Source organism: Andrographis paniculata, unplaced genomic scaffold (genome assembly GCF_009805555.1).
Source record: "Andrographis paniculata isolate CXL003 unplaced genomic scaffold, ASM980555v1 Contig82END, whole genome shotgun sequence".
NCBI classification, from domain to species: Eukaryota; Viridiplantae; Streptophyta; class Magnoliopsida; order Lamiales; family Acanthaceae; genus Andrographis; species Andrographis paniculata.
In genome coordinates, this window is record NW_026137620.1 from 385,676 (window position 1) to 400,384 (window position 14,709).

Sequence of the window (14,709 nt, forward strand, 5' to 3'; positions counted from 1 at the left end):
CAGTAGTAGAAGCACCACAAAATATTTAGTGTGGTAACTAACATTTACTATTTAGGGTTGGCCAAGTCTTGACAAATTTACATTTATTTAAGTTAATCCAAATTTAATGCAACCATCGTATTTATCACGATTCCAATTTATTAGCAGCAGATAAGATGAAGATAAGAAAACGATTTTTTTTTTTACATTTACTTTTGATGCAGTGTTAGTTAAAAGTAGTGTAATTACATTTTTGTCCTTATTTTTTTGTGTAAAAATAATAATGTGATGTAAAATAAGGGTATTTGTGAAAAAAAGTAGGATATTTAATGAAATGTTAACTTTGTAATTAGACGTCCCAAAATAAAAATATATAAATATGGTAAATGGACAAAGGGAGTATATTTTAAATAAAATTGCTTATAATCCAAAGAAATCGGAAAGTTGGCATCATATTCGTTTGTAATTTAGAAATTACCTCAAATTTACTCGTATTTTTTAAAAAATATTACATAAAATTCTTTAAAAATTGCATAATATTTATATATATTTAAAATTATTGTACAAAATCCCCCTAAAAAAGAAATATTGTGCAATTATAAAAATATAAGAGGATTTTATGCAAATTTTAAACTATAGGAGAAACAATGCAAAATTTTCAAATCACATGTAAATTATAAGTAATTTTAATATTTTTTTAATAATATTTCATTTATATATATGTCATAATTTTACATTAAAATATATAATTTTATAAATATATTTTTTAATTACTTAACAATTATATTTAATTTAAATTTTAGTATATTTGGTACACAATTTATCTAGAACGGAGGGACTATATTTATATAATTCAAATTCTTTTGGTATTTCCAACTATTTAATTTAATTAATTTTTTTATATTTCGAATCCCAACCTCAACCCCAATATACTCATTTATTAAGATACACCATATTCATTATATAAATTTATTTAAATTTCATACTTCAATCAATGCGATGATTAATTTTTATAGTTCGATAGGAAATTTCTGTCGATAGCTGTAATATTTTAATTTTTATAAATTAATTAATTAATAATTAAATAAATAAATAATAGTTGAAGTGTTGATTTAACATTAGCTAGCTTGTGCCTATAATAAACCCATACATTTCCCAATATTTCCACACTCCACACCTAATTAACTTCTAACTACCTTCATTTTTTCTCTCTGCAGATCATTGAGAACACAAATGGATTTTGCCAATTCTCCGGTGTAAATAGCCACCGCCTCCTCCACCGCCGCAGCCGCCCTGTCTGATCTTATCTCCGCCGTATAAGTAACCACTAGAATTTCATTCACACATGCGCACAAATTCAATGATTATATATTTAGGAAGATGTGCAGTGATTGTAGCTAGCGTACCTGCTTGATTGTATTGATTTTTTTGCGGAAGCGAGATTCAGTTGTGTTGTAGATGTCGAGAGTTATGGCGGAAACCGCGTCGTTGTCGCCGCCGGCGCCGCCTGGCGGTGGCGGTTCGTGTGGAAGGAATGAAGTGACGGTGGAGATGTCTGGTGTTATGGATTCGCCGTCGTCGGCGGCGTCGTACACGACGCTCGGTCACCTTCTCAAATGTGTAAGCGACGTGCGGAAGGAGGTGACCGGAGATGAGACGCCGGCGCACGCGGCGTTGGATATGAGCAGCTCTGTCGCCGATCGGCCGCTCACGTTTGTTCTCTCTTTCAGTGACCTCACTTACAGCGTGAGAATCCGTCGCAAGGTTTCTCTACCAGGATTTTCTCGCCGTCGTGGTGTGGAGGATAATCGAGGCGCCGGAGAAACCGGTTCGTCGAAAACTCTCCTCAATAATATCTCCGGCGAGGCGCGTGATGGAGAAATCATGGCGGTTATGGGAGCTTCTGGCTCGGGAAAATCCACTCTCATCGACGCTCTGGCCAATCGAATCGCGAAGGAAAGCTTGAAAGGATCGATTACGCTCAACGGCGAGCGATTGGAGTCTCGGTTGCAGAAAATCATCTCGGCGTATGTAATGCAGGACGATCTTCTCTTCCCGATGCTCACCGTCGAAGAAACGCTAACATTCGCCGCCGACATCAGACTGCCGAGAAATCTCTCCAGATCTAAGAAGAAAGCTCGAGTGCAAGCTCTTATCGATCAGCTAGGCCTACGCAACGCCGCGAGGACTGTAATCGGAGATGAAGGTCGCCGAGGAGTCTCCGGCGGCGAAAGGCGGCGCGTGTCGATCGGAATCGACATTATTCATGATCCGATCCTGCTGTTCCTCGACGAACCGACATCTGGTCTCGATTCCACTAGCGCCTTTATGCTGATCAAAGTACTGCAGAGAATTGCACAGAATGGAAGCATAGTTATAGCGTCCGTACACCAGCCTAGTAACAGAATCCTTGGTTTGTTAGACCGTATCATTTTCCTGTCGCGTGGGAATACTGTCTACAGTGGCTCTCCCTCCGGTTTGTCCAGTTTCTTCTCCGCCTTCGGAAAACCGATCCCCGCCGGCGAGAATCGGGCGGAATTCGCCATGGATTTGATTCGAGAGCTCGAATCGTCTCCCGGCGGCACCAAAAGTTTAGAAGAATTCCACAGGTCATGGGAGGGATTAAAGAAAGGAAGTCCAGACCAATCAACAACAACAAAATCCCCAAATATGTCTCTGAAGGAAGCCATAAGCGCCGGAATCTCCAGAGGAAAGCTAGTCTCCGGCGTAACAGCGGCCTCCGCCGGCGGCGGAGCCAATCCTGCATCCAGCGTCCCCAACTTCGCAAATCCGCCATGGGTGGAGCTAACAGTACTGTCTAAAAGATCTCTTCTGAACTTCATCCGTACGCCGGAGCTCTTCGGCATCCGGCTCGCCGTCGTGATGGTCACCGGATTCCTCCTCGCCACCGTCTTCTGGAAACTCGACGACTCCCCGAAAGGAGTCCAGGAGCGGCTCGGATTCTTCGCGTTCGCCATGTCCACGACCTTCTACAGCTGCGCCGACACTCTGCCGGTGTTCCTCCAGGAGCGGTACATCTTCATGAGAGAGACAGCTCACAACGCCTACCGGCGATCCTCGTATGTTCTCTCTCACTCTCTGGTCTCCTTCCCTCCTCTCATCCTCCTCGCCGCCGCGTTCGCCGCCGTGACCTTCTGGTCCGTCGGCCTCGACGGCGGCTTCCTCTTCTACTTCCTCATCATCCTCGCCTCCTTCTGGGCGGGGAACTCGTTCGTGACCTTCCTCTCCGGCGTGATCCCCCAGGTGATGCTCGGGTACATCATCGCGGTGGCGATGCTCGCCTACTTCCTCCTCTTCAGCGGTTTCTTCATAAACCGCGACCGGATTCCGGATTACTGGATCTGGTTCCACTACATCTCGCTCGTGAAGTACCCCTACGAGGCGGTGCTGCAGAACGAGTTCGCCGGCGGCGAGTGCTTCGTCCGCGGCGTTCAGATCTTCGACGGCACGCCGCTGGCGGCGGTGCCGGCGCCGCTGAAGGAGAAGCTTCTGGAGAAGATGAGCGAGACGTTGGGGACGAAGATCACGTTGAGCACGTGCGTGACGACGGGCGTTGATATCTTGCGACAGAATAGCGTGACGGACCTCAGCAAATGGGGCTGCTTCTGGGTTACGGTTGCCTGGGGATTCTTCTTCAGGATACTCTTCTATTTGGCACTGCTCATTGGCAGCAAGAACAAACGCCGTTAATTAATTAAACGGCGTTAATTAATTAATAATAATAATATTATTTAAATATTTCAAGATTATTAATTTGGCGGGAAAACTTATTTAATAATGATAATAATAATATTATATATATATATAGATATATACTTTCTCATTTTATTTTTTTGATTAATTATTATTGGAAGTAAGTGTGTCTATATTGTTGGCTTTTTTTAGTCGTGGAATTATACGACAAGTCTGAATACTATTAAGAGAATATATGTCCGTGTTATGCAAATTTAATACCTAATTGATGTTGATTATTGTTGTCACACAAATTTTTTTATGACAATGGGTGCTGATGTTGAAGAAATTCAATCAACTTGGATCAAAGGCCAAAGCATGCTAGTTAAAATAAAATTATGATCCAATCCAATTGATTATTCCTGAAGCTCAATGACATTCAAAAAGGATTAATCAATCAATTGGTCATTACTCTCATCCAACTCGTGGTTAATTGGCCACAGCTCTAATTTTTATGAAGAGATTAATGGACAGTGAAGATGTGCAAATAGTAGTCATTAATCGAATTGGAAGTAGTGAGACAGTCGTTACAAAAAAGAAGATTGAGTAAGACAAATCAGTACGGATCATAAATGCAAGAGCAAGAGCTTCAATGCAAATTGAATGAAAGCATTTGGTAAGAAGGAAAAGAGCAAGCGTGCAGGGAATCACCCACATTCATCCACTCAATTTATATTGCCTTTGCATTTTCATTTCTTTACATTTTTCTTTCATTGTTTAATTTGTAGAGTAATGTTGTTTACATTTTGAAAAAACATTCTAAAAATAATAAAATTATATCTAAGTAGAGCACGAGGTTTAAATGCAATTTTCGTAATAGACATGAAATGAATGTCCTATTTCCAAGGAAGTATATAAATGTTCTTTTAAAGTTTGATTTTGAAGGCAATATTTGATGAAGAAATAATATATATATATATATTTAAAAAATCGTGAATATTGCATTTGAAAAGAATTAAAACTGAAGATTAATAATAAGATAGCGGCTTGCTTCGTGTTTTTAGTTAGGTATAAAAAATATATCCTTTTAGGGAATGCAAGCGAACAAGCTTTATAGTATTAGTTTTATAATAATATATTATAATTGATTAGGCGACCAAAAGAAATTTCACAAATAAAGTCAAAAAAGTAATTAATGAAAGACCATACCATACCGTAGCATAGCATAGTGTAGTATAACATGTGGTGTGATTTCTTGTGATTCTTAGCTTTGGTGTTTCGTGTTTGGATTTGTTAGCTTTCTTGTGATACATTCCATTCATAATTAATACTAAAATATAAGTATACACCTTTGTCAACAATTAAATAATTATTTTTATTAGGTCGGTAAGAGATTCAATTATTATTATTATTATTATTATTATTATTATTATTGTTGTTGTTGTTGTTTGAAATTCTTTGAGAAAATGATTTTGGAAACACCCTTTCACAATTCCCATTTACAGTAACTTTTGTTTTACTCCCTTCGCCCTACGTACTATATCCGTATTGCCGTTTCTATCTGTCTTACGTACCATGTCACTTATTTTTTTTTTGGAAATGATTATACACTTTAATCTTATTTTAAACTTTTTTATTTTATTTTTTTTAAATTTTAATTAAACTAATTAGTTATCTTAATTTTAATTTATAATTATTTATATTATAGAATAATTATTTTAACTAATACATTCTTAATTATCTACTAATTACACCCCTCTTAAAATACTGTGTCTACCGTGTAGCAGATACGGTATCTGGGACGGATGGAGTAATTTATTGTTTGAAATATTAATTTAAGCATGATATTTATGTCATATTAGATGAATCATGTGTGATATGTAAGATTAGGAGGTGTCAAAAATTGAATTCATATTTATGATCTTACTGTCACGAGTTTACCACAAGACATTGAATGTTTTATGACGGTCACTGTTTGAACTTAATAGTTTTGGTTTGATTTTTTATTTAAATAATGACTTGAATGAATTTTTTATAATAATAATTTTTTATAGAGTTGTGATGGTTGAATAGTAAAAATAATTAAGCAAAATGCCGAAAGAACAAAGCTAAATGGTAATATAAATATGTATTGTTTGTAATATAAATATGTAAGTATTATGGTTAATACTTGTAATATAAATGGTTTGGATTGAAATTGTTGCAGAAATTTACTAAAACCTCTGTGTTTACTTGTAAGATTATGGTTTTTTATTTTGATTTTCAATAATAAAATTTTAAATTAAAATAATTATTTGTAATATAAATATGTATTGATATGATATTTTAAATATAAAATTAAATTTTAGTATAATAAATATAAATAAAAAATGAATGTTTGATTAGATATATTTTTATTATTTTAAAAAAATAAAAATTAAATAATAAAATCAAGATAAAATCCCACAAGTAAACGGAGAAAATTATGTTGATCCATTATAAGGCCCTTGCCCCTTGTAAACTCTAGTGCTCATCGTTGAACTTGACCTGACCGACACTCGAGATTCAAAATTAATCCGATTCAAAAATTTAATATCAAAATCTCCAATCCAACTTTCAAACTCACAAACAAGAATGTGTTCATTTGATTTTTGATTTTTTTAAAGGTTAATACTTATTTTGATTTGACATAGTAGATATTAATAAATTATTTTGTATTAAAAATAATAAGAATTGAATAGTAAAAATGAAATAAAACAACAAAAGAAACACCCCAAATTCCAAACATTTAAAACAATCCAAAACATAGCGAACACGTTCTAAGAGGCGTGGTAGTACCACTAAATTGCTTCACTTGGTATAGTAGTCCCGGAGCTATCTACATCCATTAATTAATACTATACTCCTACAAATCTACAATAATTATCTAATTGATTCCTACCTTTTATTAATAACTCTATCCTTATCCAACGTACACATACCTTTGATTAGGGCTACAAACCAAATTATTCCGGTTTGTTTCTCTTACAATTTTTAATATAAAATATATATTTTCTATTTGCAAAATATTAAATTAATTATTATTAAGTTAAAAAAAAAAAAAATCCAAAAGGAACAAAAGGTATATATGGATGATTTTATTATGAATGATTAATTAATATTTATATTACTCCTCCATTCCGGTGTCATCTTTATTGCAGATACGAATTTAAAATTAATAAATAATTAATAATATATTAATAAAATAATTATAAATTAAAATTAAAATAATTAATTAATTTAATTAGAATTATAAATTAAAAGATTTAAAATAAGATTAAAGTATATAATTTTATTTTATTTTTTAAAAAAATGACAAAATAAGGGAGACAAAAATGGAAAGATTCACATGGTAAATAAGAGGGAGGGAGTGTAATAATATTATTGCAATTATTGATCAATCATTTAATTTGTTTCTTTTGCCTTCAAGCACAAATTTCTATTATTTATTCTTTGTGTTTCCCTCAAACAATTATATTATACATCATATTAATATTGAACTCAAAATTTTTCTAAACCCATAAAAAAAAAACCTCAATTATAACCAATTTATACTACTCCCTCTGTCCCATGTAATATGAGTATATTATTGTAGACACGGAAATTTAGGTAAAGTATAATTAGTAAGTAATTAAGAAGTGTATTAGTAAAAATAATTATTATTTAGTAAAAATAATTATATATTAAGATTAAAATAAGTAAATAGTTTAATTAAAATTAAAAAAATTTAAAATTTAAAATTTAAATGCGATTAAAATGCATAATTATATTTCCAAAAATAGAAAGGACAAGTTATATGGGATGGACGAAAATAGAAAATAGGAACAAATTATATAAGACGGAGGGAGTATTAAACAGTAATTTCAATGCACAACCCTAAAACCATGGATACATATATATATATATATATTATTTGAAGTATTTCCTAATTAGTTAAGGTTGTCTTTGTTGGTATGAGTATTTTAATAGATTCTGAATATATGATTTTGAATAAAAAAAGATACTGAATAAATGTATATATATATACCATAGATTAAAGATACTAAGTCACTACACATGATTCGCTTAATGTGACTATTAAATTCAGCCCGAAAATTTACCCAAAATGCACTCGACCAACAGTGGATACGGATCTTTACATTTAAAAAAAAAAAAAAGAAAAGAAAAAAATGATAGCTAAGTCACGTGGCAGGATGGAGCATTACTTGTGAGAAGTAGAATGTCAAAACTTCTAAGATACTCAACAGAGATAAGACAAAAAAAGCTTTGTCAAAAGTGGCCAACTCACAAAATCACAGCCAAAAGTATCTCTTTTTAATTTCTTGTCCAACATTTATTTGTATTAAATATTTCTCCATATTATACTTTTTGTTCCTAGAATCAACCAAGCGTATATGTTTCTAGTGTTGTTTAGTTAATAATAATAATAATAATAATAATAATCCCATGTGGCCCCTGTGGTATTTTCTTGGCCCTTACAGTGATAGCTAAATATCACTCTCCAAAGAGAATACAAGACAGAGAGAGACAAAGGATGTTCTTCTCAGATTTTTTATTCAATTATTTTACTATATTCTAACTACATAATTCTTTTCTTATAAAATCAAAATATATTTCACATTTAAAATATTACATTCCTAGCTTGTTTGTAATTCAATTTTAACTATTTCTAAAACAAAAAATATACAAACCACAAAAGACATCAAACAACTCTTTTTATACGAAAATGATTATAGTGATGATTGCAGATTTATCCGAATCAGCACGCGCTGCTTCCGTCGACTCTAAGGGTCATATTTATTTTTTGTGTGTTGATTTTTGAATATTAATTATTATATCAAACTGTAGTACACATTAAAAAATTTTTTGCAAAAATACTTCCATTAGTGTTTTATAATACTAATAGAAGAACATTTGTACAAAAAATTATACAAATATAAAAATATTTTTAATGTTAAGTACAAAAAATAAATGTGACCCTTAGAAACGGAGGAAGTATATACAAACAACGCACGTTTTTATTACACACAATACATGTAAACAACGCACGTTCTTATTATACAGAATACTATGTTATGTGCAATAAGAACATATGTTGTTTGTTCTTAATTACAAGTGCGTTGCATAAGAGTATATTATGTGCTATAATTAATTGATGTATGATGTACGAGACTATAGCAAATACTATTAATTCATATAGTGTATTTGTATAATATTAACACATACAATGTGTTGTCTGTAGTAACGTGGTATTTTGTCCGGTAGCACATAGTGTGCTGTCTGCAACACAGTGCTGAATTTCCGTAACCGCCGCCTTCTTACAATTTCCAATGTGTTTGTTTGGGGGATTGGATTTTAATTTCACTATTCAACCCATTTTTTTCTCCCAAAAATATCAAATCAAACACCTATTTTTCATTTTTTTATATTATACTAAAAATTAATTTTACATTCAAAACATCACATCAACACCTATTTATATTCATACAACTATTCAAATTCAAATTTTTTACTATTCAAATCTCAACTCAAAATCCAAACCCCAGACAAACACACATATCTACCAAATGCACAACTGTGTCTTATTGGCATAATATTGTTGTCTTCTAAGTCATGGATGTGCAGTTTAGTTAATCAAAACCAATTAATTCTGGACCATTCCTAATTCCTATACTACTCTAACTACTATGGCAGTGTCTATTATGTTTCCAAAGAAAACTAACATTGTTTTTCCAAGTAAGAAATGAAACAACTAGAACACGATCAAATGGAAAAAACACTACACTTACTTTCACCAGTTCATGTTCTTGAATCAGCAGAAGGAAGTCTTGTTATTTTTATAGTTGGGTCCGATTCATTATCGCCGGCATACCAGCCTGGTTTTATTTATTTCTTAGCCAAACAAAAAGCAATTCAATGATGCCAAACGACTGACTACTAAAAGACAAGAAGCAACAATGGAGGTGATTGCAAAAGTGTAGAAGTTTTCGGAACGAACCTAATTTTGTTAAGATATGTACGCCCTCTCTGCCATGGTGAAGTGATAAGTTTCATTTGATCTCGGACAGGTGATTTGGCCGTTATTTCGGCTAGCCATCTCCACGAGAGCCTGAAGACAGGAAAAAAGCAAAAGGTTAGCTTATCATTTCAACCGGATTACAGTTGCTGGATTTGTAGACAAACCTTGGTGCTGTAAACACAGCCGTTAGGCAAGACGAGGGGTGGGTTCTCGTGATCCATAACCTCTTTGGTTATGTAACAAATAAGTATCGAGTTTTGCTGTTTCGCGTACGGAAGTGGCTCTGCTAATGTGCGGAAAGTGTCCTGTGATAGAGGGTCTTCCTTGGGGCAGCGTTCTTCGTAGCACATTCTAAAGCCAAGTCAAAGAAAAATCATCCAAACACATTTTTAGGTCAGTGTCGAAAAAAGCATTGGATCAGTTTGATTGAAGTCATGACAAAGTGTGGATACTGTGTTTTCAGTGCAGATAAGCCTGCTTGGAGATATATTTCGAGTAGAGACATGGGAGTCATGTTATACAGTTTGTAGAACTCCTGTTTGAAATTGTCGATCAATAAATCCCATTGGTCTTCTTGATACAGGACCTGGAAAACAAGAGCTGGTCAAGTATGTGCTTGATTCTACGCTAACAATTAATTAATGTATTCAGCAACAACATATTGGTATCGTGAAAAGAATAACGAAAAATATATTCAATAATATAAAACAATGCAATAGAACAATAATCCAGTGAAACTTTTATTATTGAACAACGATACTAACACTTCCATCAGCATACACAAACAGAAACTTCATTTCTTTACCTTTTACAATTAGAGTAACCATTTTCACTCTAACTAAACAACAGATCAATTATATCAATTCAGTATATTGAAGTAAAAATCTCAAAAATCGATCTCCAAGACAAAAACATACCAGGATAAACCACCAGATTATCGGGCCAATTCTCCAAAAGATACAGCCTCATTATATTTGTAAAACAGTTGAATTGAATCTACCCCTTTCTAGGTATTGACGAGACTCGATCATATTACACCCATCTTACTTGATTATGCTTACTCGGGATTACGTAACAAAAATCTTTCCAATGATCATGATATATATATATATATTCAGTGCCTTACTGTAGAGTGTAGATATTTAGAGAAGCTATAACCAGCTGGTAAAAACTTTAAGCAAGAAATGTTAGGGCAAGAATCAAGTACTAGAAGCTAGCTAATTTACAGCACTCGAGCTTTCACAGTCCAGGAAAGCAGAAAAGGGATTTGCACCTTGTATCGAGCACACTGAGTGGTACTTTTAAAAGCAAAGGTTCCCATATAGTGTTGAAATTCTTTAAAATGAGTAGCTGCCCAAGGAGCCAGATGCTTCCGACAATATGTTAAGGCAGCCATCCTCTTGCCACACCTTACCAACTCAATGAACTCCTGCAGTCTCAACTGAAACTCAAGTTTACTCTGTAAAATATTCAGCATTAGAAAAGTTTGGCACTGACAAATGCTGTTGGCAGCATTATAGAGGTGAATAAATTAAAAATAAAAATTCTGTAAATCATGTATAGATCCTAAAAATTTCTATACACAATTGTTATAATATGCAACAAGATATATCCTCAAACTCTTTGCATACAGTTCTAGCAGTCAACCCTCAAACACTATTCGATCCAGTATATGACTATATGAAAAGCTTTCCCACCAGAGTGGCTCATAGGATTTCAACAATACAATTCTATGAGTTTTTGAATTGAAAATCCACCACAAGATAATAATCTGTGGGAGCAATTTGATGTTGTTGATGGGTAAGGAGACAATGTGGTTTCACAGTCAAATGATTAGTTGAAATAGAGAGCTATGGCACAGTATGCATGTGAAGTTTATGGAACTCTCAACTTTTGCATAAAATAGAAATTAAATTCTGATTTTACTAAGCTGCACAGCATCACGCTAAGATTCCCTGCACAATTTTTTAACTTATTACTCGTAGTACAAATGAACACTTCTTGGTTTGATTGTAAATTGGTTAAACTGGACGAAAAAGGAGCCGGATGGGTTCTGTTTTCCATTGGTTCTCAAGTCTGATTTTGTTTTCCCCTCTATTAGGTTTCTTCCCCTACATACAATATTCCCTATTCTTAAAGAATCAATAAACTTTCTTTCTCTGGAAAAAAAAAAAAAAGGGGGGGGGGGGGGGGGGGGTGGTGGGGGAGCACACAACAAAGTTAGGGTGTAATAATCAAACAGACACACAAATTACTCAAATCTAGAGAAAGGAAAAAAAAAAGGACCTGAAAAAGGTTGATCTCCATGAATATATAAGAAATGGTTAACAGTTAGTTTAATATCTACTTATACATCTCATATCTATAACATGCAACTTTTCAATGTAATGGGATGACACAAATAATTCCAAAAGATTATTCATCACATATCCTAGGTAAGGAAAAAGACTGCACATCTTTCAACTTGATATTGGCGCAAAGGAAACGATCCCTGTTAAGTCCAGAAATAGTCAACACTTTACAACACAAGGAAAAAACTCATGGGTAGGAGTAAAATATAAGGGACTTTACCTTTGATTTCTTCAACCAAGATTTGTTTTCAGCACACCATGATAGAGCAGGGGCTAAATTCCTCACATAAAGAGCATCGATAATTGTTTTTGCTTCTTGAAACACAGCTATGTCCACAAGATCCTGTCAAGATATATCAACTGTTATTTAAAATACTATTACAACATGTAGTAACAGTTATAGGGTAGAGGTCCGTAAACAACTAGTTTGATAGACTCAAACATTGCCTGCTAAATTCTATTGTTTCAAAATGGATACCAAAACCATGAATATTCATAGTAGTGCTTATAATTCTATATAGTCAAAACAATTATTGATACTTGCAACACAAAGGTTAAAATTGTGACTTAAATTGGAGAAACTAAAAACACTAACAGAACAGGCAAGGGCAACATTAGTGACAAAACTTTTACCTGAATTTGGCTGCACTCAGCAATTTTAGCAGCAGTCTCAAAATATGACATTCGCAACATGTGATCCACAATAACTCGCTTGATGCGAATTTGGTTCCACTCTGGTGAATCGTCTGTTCCAGATTTCATATGTTCCAGCCTAACTCTACATCTCTGTGCATGCGCTTGACAGGTTTCATCTCCTTCTGCCAACTGATTTATTGACCAAACAAACAGATAAATACAAAAAAATCCTATCCAACTCTTAATACGACTCAATGATCAGGTTCCAACAAGATTTCTGCATTCAATCTCCATGATTAAAATAGATAATATCATCATTATGCTGACACTAACTGTAGAGCTCTGTCATTAAAAGACCAAGGCACACTACACTTATCAACTCAATATTAGCCCTAACATCATAGCATTCTTAAAACTGTAGATTATATTGTTACACCACAATAACATGGATAAACGTAGATTAGAGATGTACAATATTATCTCTAATTGTTATGTTCTTGAATATTTGGTATTTGAATCTTGTTAACATCGAAAACTATGATTATCGTTCTATTTGATATCCTGCAAATCTTTTAACATCTAACCAACTGAACCAAAATATCATATATCGCGCAAACAAAGAAATTAAAGCAACGCCACATCAAAATACACCAATTAAAAGCAGAAATGAATAATTTACCTTCCTTTTGAGGCCTTGCAGTCGCGATACGAAAGAACTCAGTTGGTTAACAGCGTGGTCTCGCGATATGTCTGAGTACGTGGCATTTCCTACTCCTGAGATAACGGCGGCGGTGTCTTTCTCGAAGGCGCGCTGGGTTATGCGGATCGTCTTCTTGTAATTCTCGAAGGGCAAGCGAAGGAATTGATGCTCAAGTTTCAAGGTCTCCGTCAATTTCGCAGGTCTCCGCGGAGGAGAAACCTCTGCCGGCGCCGTGCTGCCGCTGGTCGATACTTCCACATTCGACATTTTCACAGTTTTCTCGGTTTTCCGCCGACTAGTCTATTGTGAAACGCGAACAGGAATCGAGCGCTTTTATAGTGCCGGTGTGAAGGGGAGTTACAGCTGCCGCACGACGCAATATTATAGCAATTAGTAGTAGTATTAGGGTATTTACATCGTTTTTCTTAAAAATAAAAAATATACGTTCCCTTCGTTCATTATTTCTATTTCTACGTTACTAGAGGGAATATATTTTATGTATTTATATTAAAATACAAAAAGTATAGTGCAATTTATTTTTATGGGCAGATTGAATAATGACTTGTATTTGAAATATAAATATACAAAAGTTTTATTTATTATATGGTATTGTTATCGTCTTAATTTAAAGTTTTTTTTATCATTTTTTATTTGTTTCACTTGTTGTAAAAAAAAATAATCATACATTATACAAAAATACCATGTATATATATCATTATATAAACAATTATTTTATAAAATTAAAAATATAAATATCAAAAATTCTTAAGCATCCACAGCCTAATAGTATAATACTACTACTCTCTCTGTCCGGAGCTACGGTATCCCATTTACCGTATACATGAGAATTTAAAAATATAATTATTAAATAATTAAAAATATAGTAGTGAAAGTGTATATATATTTTTTTTATTTAACTCTAAAATATTTTAAATTGCCTTAATTGATCAAATAATTAATTAATGATTTAATTAAGCAAATTTCCGTGCAAGTTGAAAACATTAAGCTGGGTCATTAGTTGGAACTCTTTAGGGATAACTTTAGTGAAACTTTCTAACGACATAAATAACCTATTGATCCTCTTTTATATATAATAATATTTAATTAGTTTATAGTAGTAACATATATAATTAAATAAATTTAGAATATATGTTTAAATATTTTTAAAATTATAATGTGATAAAAATATATAATATCATTTGGTAGAAAATAAACAGTAAATAAAAAAAAGTTTATTTATTTATAATTAATATAAAATAATTTTATAAAAATTATAGTCTTTTTAATATGGATAAAAATATGTTTTTTAGACA

The 14,709-nt window shown here is 33.3% G+C and overlaps 2 protein-coding genes across 3 annotated transcripts; one reads left to right on the forward strand and one right to left on the reverse strand.

Annotated features, from left to right (window-relative positions):
- Positions 1-1,128: 1,128 nt before the first annotated feature.
- LOC127241439 (ABC transporter G family member 6-like) lies at positions 1,129-4,055 on the forward strand. Its single transcript, XM_051260489.1, has one exon. It carries the CDS (start codon positions 1,438-1,440, stop codon positions 3,688-3,690), a length of 2,253 nt encoding a protein of 750 aa, XP_051116446.1. The 5' UTR covers positions 1,129-1,437; the 3' UTR covers positions 3,691-4,055.
- Positions 4,056-9,458: 5,403 nt separating this feature from the next.
- LOC127241440 (protein MAEA homolog) lies at positions 9,459-13,754 on the reverse strand. Of its 2 annotated transcripts, XM_051260492.1 has the most exons (8): positions 13,376-13,754; positions 12,694-12,885; positions 12,281-12,403; positions 10,983-11,168; positions 10,162-10,295; positions 9,874-10,060; positions 9,689-9,799; positions 9,459-9,566 (listed from the first exon to the last, which is right to left on the reverse strand). In XM_051260492.1, exons 1-7 carry the CDS (start codon positions 13,661-13,663, stop codon positions 9,698-9,700), a joined length of 1,212 nt encoding a protein of 403 aa, XP_051116449.1. In that variant the 5' UTR covers positions 13,664-13,754; the 3' UTR covers positions 9,459-9,566; positions 9,689-9,697. The 2 variants fall into 2 exon arrangements, with proteins under 2 accessions (XP_051116449.1, XP_051116447.1); XM_051260490.1 differs by having other exon boundaries at positions 9,459-9,799; positions 13,376-13,753.
- Between the last annotated feature and the right edge of the window lie 955 nt (positions 13,755-14,709).